The 20678-nt window shown below is 37.1% G+C and overlaps 1 protein-coding gene and 1 non-coding gene across 7 annotated transcripts in view; one reads left to right on the forward strand and one right to left on the reverse strand.

The window, feature by feature from the left end:
* Prrg1 (proline rich and Gla domain 1) overlaps positions 1 to 20678 on the forward strand; it is a 116251-nt gene that overhangs the window by 86016 nt on the left and 9557 nt on the right. For all 6 annotated transcript variants that reach the window (XM_027432631.2, XM_027432632.2, XM_035449904.1 and 3 more), the window contains one exon: positions 4803 to 4963. In XM_027432631.2, coding sequence (XP_027288432.1) covers positions 4803 to 4963 — 161 coding nt within the window. The remainder of the gene's footprint in view (positions 1 to 4802; positions 4964 to 20678) is intronic.
* Positions 19529 to 19635, reverse strand: LOC113831563. The gene has a single exon (XR_003488359.1). It is a non-coding gene; the product is annotated as a U6 spliceosomal RNA (small nuclear RNA).

The raw sequence follows: 20678 nt of genomic DNA on the forward strand, positions 1-20678 counted from the left end.
GTGGTCTGATAAGATATAGGGGATTATATACTTCTAGGACTTTCTGTATTACTGGAATTGTAGATAAATTTTTTACTTCATCATGAAATATCTTATTTTCTCCATCTATGGTGATTGAAAGGTTTGCTGGGTATAGTAGTCAGGGTTGGCATCTGTGGACTCTTAGAGTCTGCAAGACATCAGTCCAGGCCCTTCTGAATTTTAGAATCTCCATTGAAAAGTTGGTTGTAATTCTAATAGGGCTACCTTTATATGTTACTTGTCCTTTTTCCCTTGTAGATTTTAATATTCTTTTTTTGTTTTCTGTGTTTAGTGTTTTGATTATTATGTGACTCATGGATTTATTTTTATGATCCAATGTGTTTGATGTTCTATAAGCTTCTTGTATCTTTATAGGCATCTCCTTCTTTAGGTTAGGGAAATTTTCTTCTATGATTTTCTTAAATATGTTTTCTTGGTTTTTGAGCTGGGATTCTTCTCCTCCTTCTGTTCCTATTCTTAGGTTTGATCATTTCTTTCATAGTGTCCCAGATTTCCTGGATGTTTTGTTAGGAGTGTTTTTTTTTTTTTTAGATGTAACATTTTCTTTGACAGATGAATCTATTTCTACTATTATCTCCAGCACCTGAGATTCTCTCTTCCTCCTCTTCTATTCTGTTGGTGATGTTTGTGTCTGTAGTTCCTGTTTGCTTATCCAGATTTCCCATTTCCAAAATTCCCTCAGTTTGTGCTTTCTTTATTGCTTGTATTCCATTTTTCAGGTCGTGAATAGTTTCTTTCACCTGTTTGTTTTTTCTTGGCTTTCTTGGTATTCTTTAAGGGACTTATTGATTTCTTCCAAATTTTTTGCTTGTCTTTTTTTGATTTCTTTAAGGGAGTTTTTCATTTCCTCTTTAAGGACCTCTACCATCTTCATAAAGTTTCTTTTATATCATTTCCTTGTGCTTCATCTGCATTTGAAGTGTTTACCTCTTGCTATTCTAGGATAGCTGGGCTCTAGTGCTGCCTCATTACCCTGGCTCTTGTGGATTGTATTCTTACACTGGCATTTACGAATTTTGGTTTGGGGTGATTAGGTCTAGGTACTAATTTCTGAGTTTGTTTATTTTGGGTGGGGGTTTTGTTTCTTGGTTTCTGTTTCCTATTTGGCCTTCTAGTCTTGGTCACCTGGATTTCTGGGGGCTAGTGTGACCTCTGACCTAGTAGGGAGTCTCTGTCCAAGTTGGGAGCTGGCCTTCTGGAGGTTAGCTTGGCCTTTGGTGCACCATGACATATCTCTTCTGACGGAGGAGCAGGAGTTCCTTGGGGTCAGGGGCTGGCCTTGGGACTGGCAATGAGGTTGGAGGGGCAGGTGGTAGAATGGGTCTTGGAGAACAAAATCTATGGAGTGGAACTGTTCAGAAGCCAGGTGAATCACTCCCCTCTTCTTACTGGTAAGGCCTGTGCTTGAGCAGTAGAAGTTTGCCAGTTGGGGTCAGGGCCCAGGGCTGGTGTAGGTGATCTTGATTTATTTTTAAACTGAAGATTGAACACAGAGCCTTGCATATGATAACCATTAACACTATGCTATATACTTAGCTTCTAGGTTTGAAATTTAAATTCCTAATGCAAGTCTATACATTCAGGAAATGTCCCAAAATAAGCCTTCCAGTCTGGATACTGTCCGGTGTTTGGCCTGCACAGGTTCAAGCCAGACAGAATCCCTTGAGAGGGGAAAGTGGACATCCCTAACCAAGAAGATATCTCTATTTTACATTGGTTTGCAAAGGAAAAGTTAGTTTTCTTTAATGGAGTCTCACTGAGCATATTAACAACACTTAAGAATAGGCCCCGTGCTAAGTAGTAAATAGCCAACACAAATGAACTCAGTGGTATTTTTGAAGACTTTTTGTCTCATTGCTTTGTTTGGGAATTTATTGTCTAACTGGTCTTTCTGCTTGTGTATTATGATTTTCAATTTTGTGTTTTCATGTTTTTGTTTTCTGGTATGGATGTGTTTCTTGTGCTTTTTCTTTTTTTTGTTGTTGTTGTTTTTTGTTTTGTTTTGTTTTTTTTGCTGTTGTTTGTTTGTCTTTTTGCTTTCTAAAGAGAAAGAACAAAAACATGGAAGTAGGTGTCCAGGGAGGATCTGAGAGTCATTGGGGGAGGGGAAACTGTATTATATGAAAAAGTATTTTCAATAAGAAAAGCATGACAAAAAAGAGATAATGTGACTTCATCCTATAAGTCATAGCTGTCATATTCTACTCATTTACAAAAAAACAATTAAAATTCTTTTTTTTTACATGTGTATGTTTACATGTGCATACATGTGTGCACACATGGTGCAGGGTGTGTAGAAGGGAAGGTTCTCATCTTCCACTGTGGATTACTGGGATCAGAATAAAGTTGATAGTCTTGCTGGCAAGTACCAGATGAACTGTCTCAAAAGTCCCCTAATTCTTTTATCTTTATACAGAGTCCATTTGATTTCCAAACCACCTTTTAAAATGCTATCAAATGCTCTTTTCTCATTTCTTGTTCCCTGATACATGGCAGATAAAACTTATGTATAATGCTATTTTTTACTATTGGTCAAATTTTTACTTTATGTAGTATCTTCTAATTAAGTAGATATGTCAAGGAGATAAAGTTTACTTGCCAACATCCAGAGTTCTTAGTATTATGTAACCTTGCTCCTTGGAAGAAGAAATACGTAAGAGATGTTTATATGGAATGCTCCTGGTAATTTGATTAGTCTGGGATTAGAAGTTTGTATCCTGATATATCACCTTTCAGTTAGCTTGCTTTCTACTTTTAGGAGTTAGGTAATTTCCTTAACACTCATTTTTCGTTTAGCTAGCATATGAGAAGCTACTTCCCTATTCATGGCATTTTGCTTTTATCCTGTTGAAAGTTCAAAATCTCTTAATTGTAGATTATTTGATTTACGCTCAGGAAAACTGATCTAATATTTGGTGATATTTCAAAATGAATTACTATATGTATTGTGTTTAGAAATAAGGATGCTGAAAATTCTGATCAAATTCTTATTCTTACTGAGTACTACATTCAGCATATCCAGTTATGTGACAAACAGATACAGAATGAAAACTTTTCACTCTGGCTATGACTGTACTTTGAAGATTACCTTTTATAAAATTCAAATGCAGATCAAGTTATGCCAATTAAAATTTATCTTCTTGGGGCTGGAGAGATGGCTCAGAGGTTAAGAGCACCAACTGCTCTTCCAGAGGTCCTGAGTTCAATTCCCAGCAACCACATGGTGGCTCACAACCATCCGTTATGAGATCTGGTGCCCTCTTCTGGTGTGCAGATATACATGGAAGCAGAATGTTATATCCTAATAAATAAATAAAATCTTTAAAAATATTTATCTTCTGAATTGAAATAAATTCTGTATGTAAAATATAAACCAGATCATGAAGGCATAGTGCAAAAAGAAGAAAATAAAATTTACTAATACTGAAAAAATATGTAGTGTGTGTGTGTGTATGTATGTATGTATGTATGTATGTATGTATGATGTATGTATGTATGTAGATGATGCATGCGCAAGTGCAGTTGTCCAAAGAGAACAGAAGAGGGGGTTGGAGGTTGGAGTCCCTGGGACTTGACTTACAGATAGTTGTGGGCCATTATGTAGGTGCTGGGGACTAGACACGAGCTCTACAAGAGCATCAAATGCTCTTAACCCCTGAACCATCTTTCCATCCCCTGTAATATGCTTCTTGCAATGTTAGAAGTTTGTAAAATGGAAAGTTTCTAATTACATTAACAGAAATTTTAGTGGTATTGTATTTATATACCAATCAAATGAAACTCTTTTAGAAAAACATAAAGTAGAGCTTAAATGTTCTTTTATATAAAAGTAAATGCACCCAAAAATTGTAAGCATAGCTATGGTCTAATATATGTTTGCTTTTTTAATTCATTAATTTGTTCATTTATTTATTGCAGTGCTGGGGGTTGAATCCAGGTCTATAGACACACCATTGAACTGTATTCCCAACCAACTCCTCATTTGTCTTTCAAGATCTGCCCTCACTGTGTAGCCCAGGGTAGTGTTGAATTTGCTATTCCACTAGGTTTCACAAGTGCACTTTGAATATTTCTAAGATATGCATTTATAATTCATGGAAAAATAATTTTCTTTTATTTAAGGATGATGAAGTGAGATTGAATGCTTTGAAGTACAGCTTCAAGATAATAGAATGAAATTATTATTACTGTTTTTTCAACCGAGGTGTAAATTTATCTTTTATATTTCATTGATTTCAGAAAGTTCTTTAGAATATATTGTTTTTCTCTTACAAGTTTGAAAGATCTATAATGAGACTTTCACCATGTTAAGTAGTCTCTTTAATGGTTCTCTAGGTTTATGTTATTAGGTCAATTGGGTTTGTATTTATTTTTAGGTAGGCAGAGACTGGCTTTTGGTTTGGTTGCAGAATGCTGTGGGGTATCCACTTACAGTAATGAATATAAGTAATGCTATCACTATTGCTATTTTTAAACGTCCATGGTGCTCAGGAATGTGCTAAAGTCTGAATATAACATGGTTAATTATGTTACTGTTCCTGGCCAGGGCCACATTGACTAAAGCACATACTCCCATTATGAGGAAGCTATCAAATGCTTCAGTTTGAGGTTAAACATTATTTCAATCCTGATTTACTGAAAGATGTTCAGTATGCTATCTGTGTTTTCTCAGGAACATCTGGCAGTTTTCTTCTTGTATATTCACTTCCCACATGAGTTTCTTATTGCTTTTTTATACTTATTATTATATCTCTTTTTAGTTTTTCTCACGGGAGAAAAAGCCAACTCAGTATTAAAACGCTACCCAAGAGCCAATGGGCTTTTTGAAGAAATAAGACAGGGCAACATTGAACGTGAGTGCAACGAAGAAGTCTGCACATATGAAGAAGCAAGAGAGGCTTTTGAAAATCACGAAAAAACTGTAAGTATACTGACAACTTAAAACATGTTCACAGAGGTGCTTAACTTTTGGTGTATTTTGAACTCTTCATTCCCAAAGTACAAGTACTGCTTTCAACCAAATGTTAATTTACTGAAGAAATTGTCTTGAAACATCTAATGAATAGTGGTCTGTATAGGAGAGAACTAGATTTACTTCCCTCTGAATTGGTCTTTAATTGACAGCCATGTTCCCACAATGCTCTGCCTAGCTAGCAGTTATTATAGTGGCAAGGTATCTAATTCACACGACTTTGTTCCAGAAAGTAGATGCTGCCTTTTCCTTTCTATGCCGAGAGAGAGAGACAGAGACAGAGACAGAGACAGAGACAGAGACAGAGAATAGCTCAATGGTAGGATGTTTTCCTTGTATACTTGAGACTATTGGTTCCAACTGTTGTACCAGAGAAAATCTGCTTTAGTTCTCTCTGCTTTTACAATTCTTTTCCACATTTTAAGAGACTGCTTTATTTCACTTTACTCCAATTACAGGCTATTGAGAGAGCAGGTTTGGGAAAGCAAAAGCAAGGATGTAAATTGTGTGGGTGTGCTCTACAGTTGGGAATTATAACACCAGAGATAGCTGTTGTGTAAAGATCCATGCTGGTGCATCAACAGAATAATACTATATGTTAAAAATAAGTGGTATCCGATGTGCTATAGGGACATCAGATAGGCTGCAGGAACAGTGAGTACATACATGTTTTAAAGAAGGAGGGTTTGATCTTTTGTTTGCTAAAGAAGGCTCTAGAGATGAAAGGAAATTGCTAGATTCTGGTGCCCAAAGCAAAAGCAAAATCTGTCTATAATTTAGCAAACTATGATCTTCATCAGCTTTACTGATTTTCCTTGTAGTTCTTATCATATACAGAATGACTTATGAGTATGATTTTTATGGCTGTCCAGTTGTCCAAACACCATTTAACAAACAGCCCTTCTTCACCATAGTCATTTTAGTTATCATTAGTTATGTATTTCCTTTAGTTATATTTCCTTATCCCAGTTTCTATAGGTACTTCATCTATTTCTGGATTTTATATTCTAGTTTATCTTTCTCTTTCAGAAGATATGTTGTGTGTTCTAGTATAAATTAGAAGTAGTTCTACCTTGATATAGTATTCTACAGTAGTTTATGATCTCTTCTTTCCTACCCAAGAGACAGTGGCCTGCTTTTTTCATGTAAATTTTAGTAGTAAATTATCTAGCATAAGAAAAATATTTTATTATTATTTTTATTGGGATTTTTTTCAGTTTACACTCCTTCCCAAATAATCTGCTCTTGCCATGGTAAGTAGTAACTTCACCCATGTACTTGTTGCCTCTTTACAACAAAACCATTTGTTATGGTTTGAATACTAAGTGATACCACAGGCTCATGTGTTAAAAATTTAGTTTCCATCTCTTGGAAACTTTAGAATGTAGGGCCTCAAGTCGAAGAAATAAACTGCTGGAGGTGTGTCTTTGAAGGATTTCCTCTTCCTGCCTCCTCCTGTCTCCCTCTGCTGCCCGACCACCATAAGGTAGATAACTTCCAATACATGTTCCTGTTACCTTGATATTCTGCCTTGCCTCAGACGCAAAGCAATGTATCCAACCAGCTATGCACTGATTCCCCCTAAACCATAAGCAAGATTTAATCTCCTTCCTTTAAACTGTTTATCTCAAGTATTTGCCATAGCAACAGAATATATTATTAATATATCACCACTACTGTCTCAACTGTATTTTTTGTCTTTTCCACATAAAATTAAATTTTTTACATTTATTTATTCATTAGTTCTTAGAGAATTTTGTGCAATGTATTCAATCCCTACCTTTCTCACCTTTTCCAAGATCCACCTCCTCTGCCCAGCCCACTCAAATTTGTTTCCTCTTTATTTATTTTGTAGGAAGAGGAGGACTCACCTGCCTGTAGGTCAGAGGACATTTGAATAAGCCAGCACTCTTTTCCCATCACTTGAATTCTAGGGGTCAAATTCAGGTTATCAGGCTGAGTGGCAAGTACCTTTACTCACTTAGCCATCTCTGACATCTACATAATGTTTAAAATAGCAGGCTAGATTGACATTTTCAATTTTCTTACTATTAATGGTGGCTCATACCTGTAGAAGCAGTACTCAGGCAGTGAAGAAGAAGAAGAAGTTTGTGAATGTACACCTAACCTAGGCTATGTAGTGAATTCCAGGCTAGTCTGGTCCATAATAGTAAGAGCCCGTCTCAAAAAAGACAGTGTGCTTACCTTCTCTGCAATGGCTTCATATTTTTCCCCAGTAAAAGCCAAAGAATTCAGAGTCACCTATAATGGACAGTTATTTCCCTCCTTCACTATCACTTCCCTACAGAAGAAATCTTCACCATATCTCCTATGACTCTACCCCTCATTGATTTGTTGTGCCTTCCTGCTTCATTACAGAGCACATGCCCTGTCTTGGGAGCAGTGACACCTGTTCTTTTCTCTTCCATATGTGTATATCTGAGCTTGATGATTGCAGTCAGGTCACTATGCAGCTTCACTCTTTCAATAAGGGAATATTCTGTCTTCTGTGATCCCCCTGCAGCATTTACCACCATCTGCCATTGATTTGTTATATTTATTAGTTGTTTGCCTTTTTCCCAAGTCTCTTGTCCCTTTGACAGCACTATTTCTCATTTGTTTTGTTCATAGCTATGAAGTTCTGTCACATATTAGGGGCTATATAAATACTTGGTAGAGGGAAGAAGTAATGGCTTGTGATATTACAAAATGCATTTAAGATATAGGAATAAGTGATTTAAATTTTCTTCATGATGTAGATGAAGATGTAGAACTTTAAAATGGATTTTTTTATATTGATGTGTTGCCTTTTCTATGGTTTCAAAGTCATCCAAATTTGCTTGTATGATTAAAACTATGGCATTTATCATAGGTTGTATTGGAAAGCATTTAGGTCAAAGTGGTACTGTCTTCCTTTACCTGCTTGCAAGTATTTCAGAATCATGTTTGTTCCATGCTAAGAAGGTTCTAGAATTAGGAAAGAAGAATAGCATTTGAGATTTGTTTTCTTCTATACTTCGTATCTTTTTATATACTAAAATTTCTTACTTACAACAGATTTTGTGACATTTTCATTATCCTCAAGTATAAACTATGTGAATTTAGTAGATAGCACTCATTGGAGTATTCATTTGTAACATTTCACCTAATTTAGTGCACAAGTCTTATTATAGATTGAAAAGACATAATTATCATTTTCAGCATGTAGGTGAGTCAGATTTATTCAGCTATTACCTGCTAAGTAACTACTATGTAGCATATGTATCGTGGTTGAGCTCTGGCAGAAGTAACTGACTTACACATGAAAGTAACTATACACATTGTAATATATCTTCTTTATTGGGGAAGGGCATTGTGGGCGTAACTCAGAGACCTTCACATGTTTGGAAAGCAGAATACCACTGACTTACATTCCAACCCGAAATTCACAGCCACATGTCTGCTTGTGGTGCTAAGGATTCAATCTAGTGGCTTCATGCTAGGCAAGTGCTCTACTGAGCCATATCCCATTTATATCCTAAATATATAGGATTTTGTCATTTATGCTTCAATAAAATAGAAGTAGAAATGTTTTCTGCATGTCATTCTCAAACCTTAGAGAATCAGATAGATCTGGTTTGGTGTCTCAAGTCTGCCACCCACTGGCTATATTGTTTTTCAAATAAACATTTCACCTTTATAGATGTTATACAACAATTTTTAGGTTTGAGATTATACACTCTATAGTGCCTACAACAGACAAAGATTATTTCATTCAAGTTTCAGATGGTGTATTATAGCCATTTTATTTAGGTCTCATATCTGCCAAGTTATTTTTCCCTTCTATTGTTCTAAATTAAAATATATGTGTATGCACACATACAAATATATAGTTTGTGTTGGAGATAGGGGTGTGTAGACCTAAGATGAAAATTTTGGGGAAGCCAGTTCTCATCTTCTCGCACCTTGTTTTTTCTGTCACTATGCTGCAGGTTAGCTGGAGCTTCTGGCCACCCTCCTTTTCAATCACAGTAGAACTGCTATGATTACAGATGTGTGCCATCACATTTGAATTTTATGTGGGTGGCATCTAGGGATTGAGCTTGGTCTACAGGCATGGAACCCAGGGCCTTGCACTTGCGACACACATTGTCTACAATAAACAACCTTTACCCCAGCTTATATTATATTAGTTTGTATATTTCAGCTATTCCATTCTATTTTTAAACATTTAAACATTACAGATTGTATTTAAAATACAGCTCGTCATCTTAAAGAGAGCTTAGCATTTCTAACTATTGAGAAGAGGTGCTATTGCCATCATTCACAACTTTGCCATCTGCATTCAACTATCTACGGTACTGCTTACTTACATTATCATAGAAATTCTGTGCTCATTGCAATTGGATCGATTGCTTTACAAACATCAACCCTGGAGAGAAAAGAAAGCAGTGGCCTACATTAATACATTCTATGCCACTGATAAAGAGAACAGGCAAATTTCATCAGTGATCTGAAAAACAGTTTACCACTTATTGCTCAGAGAACCTCATTTGTAGAAGTGAAAAATATTTCAAATTAGCAGTATAATTCATAACTAGGTTAGAGACTATTATTTTCTATCTGTACTGGTGCCTTCTCTCTTATTCCTGATATTGGTTATTTGTGTTCACTATCTATTCCTAATCATGCTGACCAAAGAATGCATGCTCAGTCTGTCTATATGTCTGTCTGCCTATAAATCTGTCCACTAAATGTGTCTCACTGTATGTGTGTGCATGTCTCTCTGTGTGTGGCATAGGTGGATGATATGTATACACATGTTCAGAAAGCAGAGGGAGATATTAAGCAGTGTGCTCTGCCACTCTCTGCCTTATCCTTTATGGCAGGGTCCCTTGCTGAATCTGGAGTTAGGCTGGTAGCCAGCAAGCCCCAGTAGTCCTCTTGTCTCTTCCACTTTCAACAGTATTAGGGTTATAGGCACACACCAGGTGCACATGCAGCCATCCCGGGCTTTTTGTGTGAATTATAAGAATTTGAACTTGGGCATTTAATCTTGTCTAACAAATGCTGTTACTGAGCCATCTCCCCAGCTTGATTTATCTATTTTTAATATAAAATTCTTGAAGTTTTATTTATTTTCTCTATATTTCACTGAATGCTGCCCCTTTAAAGAGCTGTTTTCTTTCTTTTGTTTGATTTAAGTGTGTTTTACCTTGATCTTTTTTCTTCCTTAGAGTAGTTTAATTTTCTGATTTGAGATGTTATTTTCTCTTCTAGTATTTTACAATTTTAATCTTTTATGATTTACTTATTCAATCTTTTAGAGACTCAGTACTCAAAGAAGGACTTTTGGTAAATAGTCCATTTTTACTTGAGAATATGCTTCTACAGAATATAGGCTAAAGTTTCTTCTATACTTGAATATCATTACTTTCTTTTCAACTTTATCTCTTTATGAGCATACAAGTGTGGCATGTGGTTGCCAGGATGAAAGCCCCGTGGCTTTTAAACTAAATATCACCTATTCAAGAAAGAGCATGCTCTTTCACAAATGTTTTAAATGATAATGAAATAAACACATGAAAATATCTGTTCACACAGAAAATCACAGACTCACACACACATGAAAGGATACCATTATTAGACCACAATTTGAATGGAGAATTTGTATATTTCTTACAGGGGATACTATAATGAACTATGAGGCTGGGCATTGGTGGTGCACGCCTTTAATACCAGCACTCGGGAAGCAGAGGCAGGTGGATCTCCATGAGTTCGAGGCCAGCCTGTTCTCCAGAGAGAGTGCCAGGATAGGCTCCAAAGCTACACAGAGAAACCCTGTCCTGAAAAACCAAAAAAACAACAAAAAATGAACTATTAGAACTAATACTGAAGGAAAAAAAATAGACAAAACACAGAAAACAGAAGAGAAGTTTCAAAAACTTCAATTTCATGTTCTTACAATTGTGAAAGACAATAGGGTTGATAATATGAAAAGTTCCTATGATATTGAACAATAAAGGACAAGAGAGAGTACTGAGATGATACAAATATTATAAAATTAATATTTCAATAATTGCAAGGCTGTGTGAAACCATATAGGAAGCTGAGGGAACTCAGGGGTTGCCTGACTCCACCTGTCCCTGATTCGACCTCTCTTTTAGAAATGTCAGTAGACATTAAAGTCACAGAGAAAAACTGCCTTTCAAATAAAGCTTTGTATTAAGGTAAGGACATCACAGAAAGCACTACATTTAACAAAAAGATTGTACTTGAACAGTATTCAGATGACTTGCATAAAAGGAAAAAAAAACAGGAAAGATTGCTGTTGTAGCACAGTTGGTAGTGAGTTTGCCTAGTATGAAGAAAGCCCTAGCTCAGTTCCCAATATCTCATAAGCCAGGTATGATGTCATATGTCTGTAATACCAGCTCTTTGGAAATGAAGACAAGTTGGATCAGAAGTTCACTGTGCCTACTGGGTGATTTCAAGTCCAGTCTGAGTTACATAAGACCTTATCTCAAGAAATTGGGAGGGGACTTGAGAGATGACTGAGGGAGATAGTTAAATGCATGGGGTCAGTGGTTAAGAACACTTGTTAACATTTGTGGGGGTAGATTCCTAGCATCTACATGGTAGCTCATAACCATTTGTATATTCAGTTCAATGCTATCTGACAGACATCCTCTCAACAGCACCAGGCATGTACACATATATATACATATAATATATACATATAATACATATAATATAAACTTGTATATATTATATAAATCTGAAAAAATAAAAAAGGTATTAAAGTTGTTTTGGGGAGCTGGAGAGATAGCTCAGTGGTTAATAGCACTGACTGTTTCTCCAAAGGACCTAAATTGATTCCCATCACCCATACAGCAATTCACATATCATCTATAACTATAGTTCCAGGAGACTGGATGACCTCTGTGGGTATTTAATGCATGTGGTGCACAGACATACATGCAAGCAAATTATGTGTACATGTTAGTAATAATAATATTATTATTATTAAACAAAACAGGGAGGTATCCAGATGATTTACAAAAAAGCATTGTACTTTATTTGCAAATAACTTAAAAAACACTCTAGTGTGCATTTGTGTGTTGGCTCATGTACGCCAGTCTATATGCATTCTGTGGCCCACTGCTCTTATGGAAGTCACAAGACAGTTTTCTCCTTTTGTTTGCTTCCTGGTGGTCATAAAGCTTGATTTCTCATCACCTGAACCATTTCTCAGTCTCCAATAACTTTTTTTTTTTTTGGTTTTTCGAGACAGGGTTTCTTTGTGTAGCTTTGGAGCCTATCCTGGCACTCAAACTGTAGTCCAGGCTGGCCTCGAACTCACAGAGATCCGCCTGCCTCTGCCTCCTTAGTGCTGGGATTAAAGGCATGCGCCACCACCGCCTGGTGACTTTTAAGATACTGTATCTGTATTGTTCCAGAAATTACAACTCGCCCCCTGACCTCTGACCTTTAGATCTCAACAGGGGAAGTTGGCCCCTCTTGAAGACATTAGACCCCTGACCCTTTAAGGGACAATCTCCCTCTCTCACCACCAGTCAATACCTCCTTTCAGAGCCTCAGACTTGCCTCAGACAAGCCAGCAGCCCTCATTCCTGTATTACCCCATAACCCAAAATGGGATTGCCATTTCCAGAGTGAGCAAAGCCTACCCGCTGCTGTGCTTTCCAGCCTCCCTGACTACTGCTACATTCCCTCAAGTGCAGCAGAACTACTATCCTGACTGAAGCTGCCATCAATTGTCAAATACACTTGTCAAATACTACATCTCCTACAATTACCTGTTGTGGCCACATTCTCTGACCACTAAGGTTAAACCAGAAGTACTTCACTTTCTCAAGACTTGCTCATGAATGGTCGGCCCTCACAGAAATGTTCCTGACACCTCAGAATGAGCATGGAGGCCACATCTCCTTCCATGACACTGAAAAAACCAGACCGTGACAATTAAGTTAATGGAATGTGCCTTTCACCTGGAGATAACCATCAATGAGAGGTTCCTAGACTTGAACTGGGTGGCTTATAGCAAAAGTCAAGCCCATCTTTGCAACGCCACTGTCTGCAGCCTTAGTTCAAGGTCATCCAAGACATGTTTGCCCTTCTGTCCAACCTATGCCAGGAAAGATGACATTATTGAGTATCTTTTCAGTAAGCTCCACTTGGATTTCAGAAGCTCAAAAGAATTGAGCTGCTGTTGTCCCTGGGTCACCATACTAAGCAGCCATATTGCCCTTATAGGAAGTTCACTAGTTTTTCCTTTCAGTTTAATGTGGGAACCTGTGTTTGCAGAGCTGCAATAGGAGCCAGCCAACTTGCCCATGGTTCTTACCTGAGAGAGGGTGTATGGATAAAGAAAGACTAGTTAAAGATGTTAAAGGAAAAAACAGTGACACGGGAATAAAATCAGGAGGGCAATTCAGTCAATACTGAATTCTGCGAGTTTATTTTTCACCACTCTTAGATGCCTTAACCAAAAGGGGGAACATGGTATCATGTATACAGAACAAACAGACTTTTCTTCCTCAAATCTCCAAGGATTCGGTAACCACACCTTATATGCAATTTCTCGTTATCTGGCCTTGAGGGTCAAGAGTAACCACACCTCAGACTAAGTCTGTTGTTATTTAGATAAGACACCCAAGGCCAAGATAAACATCCTACAGTAGTCACACCTTTAACTTTTAGGTTTTATGACTTACTAAGGGCACTTTTGAACTCTCTGGCCTTTTGAACTCTCAGGAGTGGAGCCATCTTTATGGACCCTGAGAGTTTAACAACTGATTTCTATAGTTCTCTTGTTCTCAGCAAAATAAAATGGTCGACTTGACTCATTTATGAAAAATTCTCACCTTTAACGAATGAGGTCAGATTCCCTTAGTACATGTCTCCACATTCGCATGCCCCCATCCTCTTATAGCCCATATCTTTAAAGGGTGGGTAGATAACGGGAGACAATCTGTGACCCTTGCAACACCAAGTTGGCCTTCTTATAAATCATGTGAGCATGGGGATGGGATGGGGTGGGTAGGATGTGAATGGATAGGTGGTCTGAGGCGTTGTTGTCTGATCCTAGTGCAAGCAATAACTGAGTGATTGTCTCTGAGCTCAAAATAGAGGAAACAAAATGCAGCAAAGATTAAAACAAAAGACCCATAGTCTTCAGGTAGTTACTTGGCCTATGTGTTCCTTGGTTCAATCTCCAAAACTAATGAAATGATCTTCAACTTTCCCTAAATACTTTTACTTAAGTAAAATATTCATGTTTCTCAATTCTAGGTAGCAAGAAAGAAGCCATGAAAGAGTATAGAGCTAAAAATTACTGTGACCATGTCACCCTGATCATGGTGATAATGGGTTTGAGACTTAGCCTGATTTCTCCATAAGCACAGTTTTATTATGATTATGAGTAGGGCATATGTGTTATGTTTTTGTTTAAATTAGATATAAAGACAAAGAGGAAAGAAAGGTGGATGAGATATGTTAGCTAGTTTATTATAGGGCCCGACAGAGTAGGGAGACTAAGAGAGAAGAGGAACGGGGGCTGACCGCCATGGCTGGTTGCCATAGAGAGGCAGAGAAAGCACATAGGTGGGAGAAGAGAGAGCGAAGTAGAAGCAGAGAGAGAGAGAGTAAAGAGTGAAGAGAGCGAGCAGCAGGGAAGTTGGGACTTTTAAAGGGAAAACTGTGCATGCGCACTGAGGTTCCATGCATGCCCAGAGTCCTCACACAGGCCATAATGCGTGGCGGGTGACGTGGTGATGATGTAGCACATTTTCCTGTGTGTGCCTTGACTGTTGTCAGGGGGCAGGGTCTGTCTCTTAAAGAGATATTGCCGATCAGTATTAAAGCCTGAACCTTTCAATACATATTACCTTCACAATCTTTCCATTGCTGTTTCTAGTAAAATGATCAAATGGATTCCTGCACATTAAAATCTCATCTCCTAAGTAGGGCTGAAAACCATAAGGTCATGAGTGAAGGTCATATTTATGCTATTAAATATAAAAGCACAAATTCCCACCAGCAAGTATTAATTAAGTCAGTCAACTGGCTGCTTTAATTAATGTAGAAGTATGAAGAGAATTCGTAACCAGTTATAGTTACATAATTATAGGAGGGTATTTATTAGGGGATTGCAGGAGCAAAGGCTGAATTTTGCTATAATGGCTGAGGAGCTTTGGTTGCACAAACTTGTAGAAAAGGGGGACCAATTAAGCTTTTATATCCATCCCACACTGTAAGAAAGAATGCAGGAACTGAAGAATCTGGAGTCTGCATTCAGTCCTTTGTTGCAGCAACACAATTGACATTTTAAGAAAGTGCAGTTCAGGGGCTGGAGAGATGGCTCAGAGGCTAAGAGCACTGACCTGTTCTTCCATAGATCTTGAGTTCAATTCCCAGCAACCACATGTTGGCTCACAGCCATCCATTATGAGACCTGGTGCCCTCTTCTGGTGTGCAGATATACATGGAAACAGAATGTTGTATATGTAATAAATAAATAAAATATTTTAAAAAAGAAAGTGAAGTTCATACAGACATGTTAGCTTCCTCTTTTGTCTTTTTAATTAAAATTTATTTATTGTATGTTCATGGGCATTTGTCTGAACATATATGTCTGTACTTATAGATGGCACTTTTCATATTAAAATGCATTCTCACCTAGTTTGCTTACCCTCTTGCCAAGCATCTTTGGAGTCATTCTCACCGACACACCCAAAGTGTACTTTACCAGTTTTGTAGCCAATCAGGTTGATAGCCATCAGTCATTGTGTTCAGTCCTGGTTAAAAAGTAGTATGGTTTGAACTACTGTGCAGAGGGGTTGTAGAATAATAGGCATATTCCAGATGGGACAAGTCAACATGGTTTGTCCAAAAATTGATAGTAATTAATGCGAGATGGTACAATTATGGATTCTGCAGTTTTACTTTGTGCTGATGCTATCATTAACTTGGAGATGCTTGCAATGGAAACACCTAGGCTAGAGGTGTGAAGAAAGTATGTTATACCATGTGAAATTTGGTATTCCTGTTCCACATAAAAGTAGGATTATCATGGTAAAGTTGGGAACAATAAGCATGTACTCTCTTCCCATAGGAGTAAAGCTGGATTATAAGGTTTTTAAATAGACATTTGAGAAACATCATTCTATAGATAGTCCTGGTGTCATGTACGTAGATAAAGTCACCAGAAAGAAAACAGACTATATCAAGTACAGCCAGGGCATCTATTCATTTACAGAAGGCATCCAGAAGAGCTGCTGTTATCACCTTGACTATTTGTTACCTTATTCTAGATTTTGCACTGGTATTCACTCTCATGTATCTGCCTGGTTTTGATTTTAGTATAATCTTTGTGTGTGGTGTACAGAAGAATTTACATATTATCTGTCTCTTGCCATGCATAGAAAAAATATTTCCTACTGCAAAGAAGATTTTGGGGGGAATTACTAGATGAATATTTTTAATATCCTTTGATTAGCTGTCTTCTGGCATACTTTATTCTCTACTTAGGTGAAATCAGTGTGTAAATTCTAAGATAGACTATGTGAAATAAATAATCAAACCATGTAAGGCAAAAATGACAGAATGTTAATTCAAAGTTACAATGGTAGCTTGAGGTTATTTTTTTTCCTGAGTCAACCAGTTGGTTTAAATATTAGATAAACCATGAACATGTTTAGGTACTCAGTAGCTTACACATTTTTATGGCTATACTTTATTATTTTTTAAATAAGTTAATAGTCAAGGTGGGACCAACAGCTCTTCAGAATGCCTCCTTCTAAACGTGCAGATACTTGCAATATTCTGTTGTCTTTTACATGAGCTTATCCAGGTACATGACATTAGTACCATCTATAGAATGATGTTTCTCAAATGTTTATTTAAATACACATAACAATCCACCTGGACTCTTAAGAGGCCAAGAGAATGGCCTCCATGGTCTTATATATTTGAAAGCTTGGTCTGTAGTTGGTAGAGCTGTTTGGGAAGGATTAGGAAGTATGACCTTGTTGGAGGAGGTATGTCACTAGAGGTGGGCTTTGAAGTTTCAAAAGCCCATGCCACTCCCAGTTAGCCAGCTACTCTCCCACTGATGTGCCTCGTGATTTCGGGTCGGGATGCAAACTCTAAGGTACTGTTCCAAAGCCAGGCCCTCTTGCCTGCTGCCATGCTGTCTACTATGATGATCATGGACTCACCCTCTGAAACTCAAGACCCCAGTAAACTATTTCTTCTATAACCTTGGTGGTTATGGTATCTTAGCACAACAATAGAAAAGTAGCTAAGACAATAAGTATGATGATTCTTTTAAAATATTTTATTAAATTTATTGTCTTACATTTTCATGCATATATAAAGTAACTCTGATTGTTATCACCCTCACTCTTTTATGACCCTCTCCTTTTTACCTATCCCCTCCCTGCAGGCCCTTTACCCACATTCTTGTCATTTTTCAAATTAGTATACAAAGTGTTAAATATAATTGACATTTTTGAAAAAGTTTGTTTTACTGACTGACCTACCCTCCACATCCACTGCTGCTCTGCTACCCTTATCCCCCTTGTAGCTTCATGTAAGTCTCTTTTCCTCTTTCATGTTCTTTGCATCCTTTTGCCCATACCTCATCTTTACTCATTGTCCATTATTACTCTCTCGGTATTCTTTCTGTTTGTTTCCAGTTTTTGTTTTGGGATTTTTGTTTGTTGTTTATTTTTGCTTTACCCACATTTAGACCTATTTATTTATATACATGTACACATTATAGGGTTAGCATCTGTATATGAGGTACAGCATGCATGTTTTGTTCTTCCTTCCTTCCTTCCTTCCTTCCTTCCTTCCTTTCTTTCTTTCTTTCTTTTTCTTTCTTTCTGAGTTTGCCTCATCTTGCTCATTATTGTACTTTCTGGGCCTATCCATTTTCCTGTACATTTCATGGTTTCCTATAGTCCTGAATACCATTTTTATATGTACCACATTTTTAGTACCCATTCATCTATTGATGGACATCTTGATTGGTTCAATGATTTCTGTTTTTGTCACTCATTACTTTATGTGTTTGGATATTTGGCTCACATATCTCTATGTACTTTGTGCATGTGGTACCTGAGACACAAGAAGAGGGTATGGAATACTCTGAAACTCAAGTTAAAAGATGTTTGTAAGCTGCTGAAAGGTGTTGAGAATTAAACCTGAGTCCTATGGAAGAGCAGTCAGTTCTCTGGCCATCCCTCCAGCCATATTAATCAAGTTTCCATAAAGTGTTCTTTCTCCTTTGACACTCTTAGTCTAACTTAGTCTTTCTTTAGGTGTTTCTTTAGAAAACTTCTGTCTTAGACTCTTCAATACTGTAACCTAACACTGAGCAAAACAGTTTCAAGGAGAAAGAATTTGTTTTGGCTCACACTTTTTAGTTCATGTTCAGCTGGCTTCACATTTCTGGGACTAAGGTGAGGCAGAATGTCACAGTGGGAGGGCATGGCAACTGTCTGCTTACATTATGGCTGCCTGGAGGGCAGAGAGAAGGAGCTGGGAGCAATCTAAATATTTTAAATTTGCATCACTAGTAATGTATTTCCACAACTGGGCCTGACCACCTACCTACCTTTTTCCATTTCCTAATAATGCCATTCTGATTTGAATCCAACTAACAATCAGGACAGAGGCCTCAGGATCCAACCACTTCCTAGAACTGCCAACCAAGCCTCCAGTACATGAGCACGGGGATAACATTTCTTATTCATATTTACATTCTCTCTCTCCCTCTCACTGTCCATTTGCAAATGTCAATACATTGCTCTTTTGTACATATGAAGAAAACAGTCATCTGTTTGTATTTAAAAAAAAAAACACCTGTCAGTTCACTGTGAATCCTTCTTGTTTCTGTGTTTTAGAAGACCAGTTTGCTATTGTAATCTTTTATCTACAGATTGCTCACTTTAGCTACTTGTCTTCAGTAATCTTAGGTAAATTCTTTAAAGTCTCAACCTCCATTTTCCTCCTATGTAAGACAGGATACCAAAAGTATTAATCCATTTTCTTTTTTTTCTTTTTTCATTCATTTATTTAGCTAAAAAATAAAGTCATGCACAATTATGATACAGAATACAGTATGTTCACAATGGCATGGCTAAATTAAACCAATTAATATGTTATATCACACATATTCATCATTTTTGTTTTGAGAACACTTAAAGTATACTATCTCACAACTTTTTAAAATATAGCATATTGTTATCAACCATATTTATCATGCTCTCAGTAGACCTCAAGACTTCAGAGAGTTCATGCCTCTTATACAACTGCAGTTTTATATCCTTAAACCAATCATTTCCCATTGTTTTAAGACCCACATTGAAGCCTAATAGCCACAATTCTGCTCTCTGTTTCCATAAGTTCATCATTTCTAGGTTACACATAAAATTGAAACTGTGTGACATTTGTCTTCCAGTGTGTCACTTATTTTTTTGGCAAGCATATAACTTTACTACTTACAAAAATATGGAATGCTTCACAAATTTGTGTGACATCCTTCTGCAGGGGCCATGCTAATCTTCTCTGTATCGTTCCAATTTTAGTATATGTGCTGCCGAAGCAAGCACATATTAATCCATTTTCATTATTGAGATTATGCATGTAATTCACCTAGTTCACAGCATATTTGATTTCCTGTATTATCCATCAATACAGCAACCAATATCATTTTACACACACTTCTAGGTTTCTTTCTGGTACTTAGGCTTTAGGGAATAGAGTACGCATCCAGGTCTCTCTTGTGTTACAACTAAGGAGATCACTGCACATTTAAAAGGGAAAACACTTAGTTGTTGCTTTGCTTGTCAGGAAGATAGATTGCTGCCTTTGCTCTTCTTGAATTGAAGAAGAACAAGAAGTTGCAACGCTATCCCTGGTCTCCTGAACTTAAAACAGACAGGAGTGAATGGTCAGGTTGGGAAGTAAATCAGCAAAAGGAATATTAGAGCTATTAATATCATCATAAATGAAATTAATAGTTCACTATGAGCCTTAGCATAGAGATTTTCGAGTTACTCTGTAAATGAGTCACCTATGAATTTTAGAAATATCATCACCTAGGTTCCTTATCAGACTGAAAGTCTTAGCCTCTGGGGGACAACTTAGTTGGCAGGCATTGAAAGCCAGTGTTTGTATCATATGACTCAGAGAGTGGTCTGTGGCCTAGCATCAACTATTTTGCCTCATAGCTTGTTTGAAAGACAAACTCTAAAGCCCCATCTTCCTGAATTAGAATCTACATCTTAACAAATCACTTTTGTGAAGTACTCTTTAGCACTCTGATTGTCAAACATGATATACCTTGAGATAGCTTAGGATGCTGAAAAATAACAGTGCTCAAATGGTTTATGTATTCAGGGCCTCATGAACATACTGGACCAATCACTGAAAATATACTATAATTCAACAACAGTTGAGTTAGCAAATTTCCTAGAAAACTAGAAAATTCATGCTTTCCATTTATGTTTTATATGTACATATACAAGCACTAAACATGCACACTTTTAATCATTCTGTTATGAACAGTTTGGCAACTTGTTTGTTTTATTGTGAACATGAAATGGGAAAATATGGCCTAGAAGCCAAATGTATCCCATCTGTTCTTGTAAAT

Source organism: Cricetulus griseus, chromosome X (genome assembly GCF_003668045.3).
Source record: "Cricetulus griseus strain 17A/GY chromosome X, alternate assembly CriGri-PICRH-1.0, whole genome shotgun sequence".
NCBI lineage: Eukaryota > Metazoa > Chordata > Mammalia > Rodentia > Cricetidae > Cricetulus > Cricetulus griseus.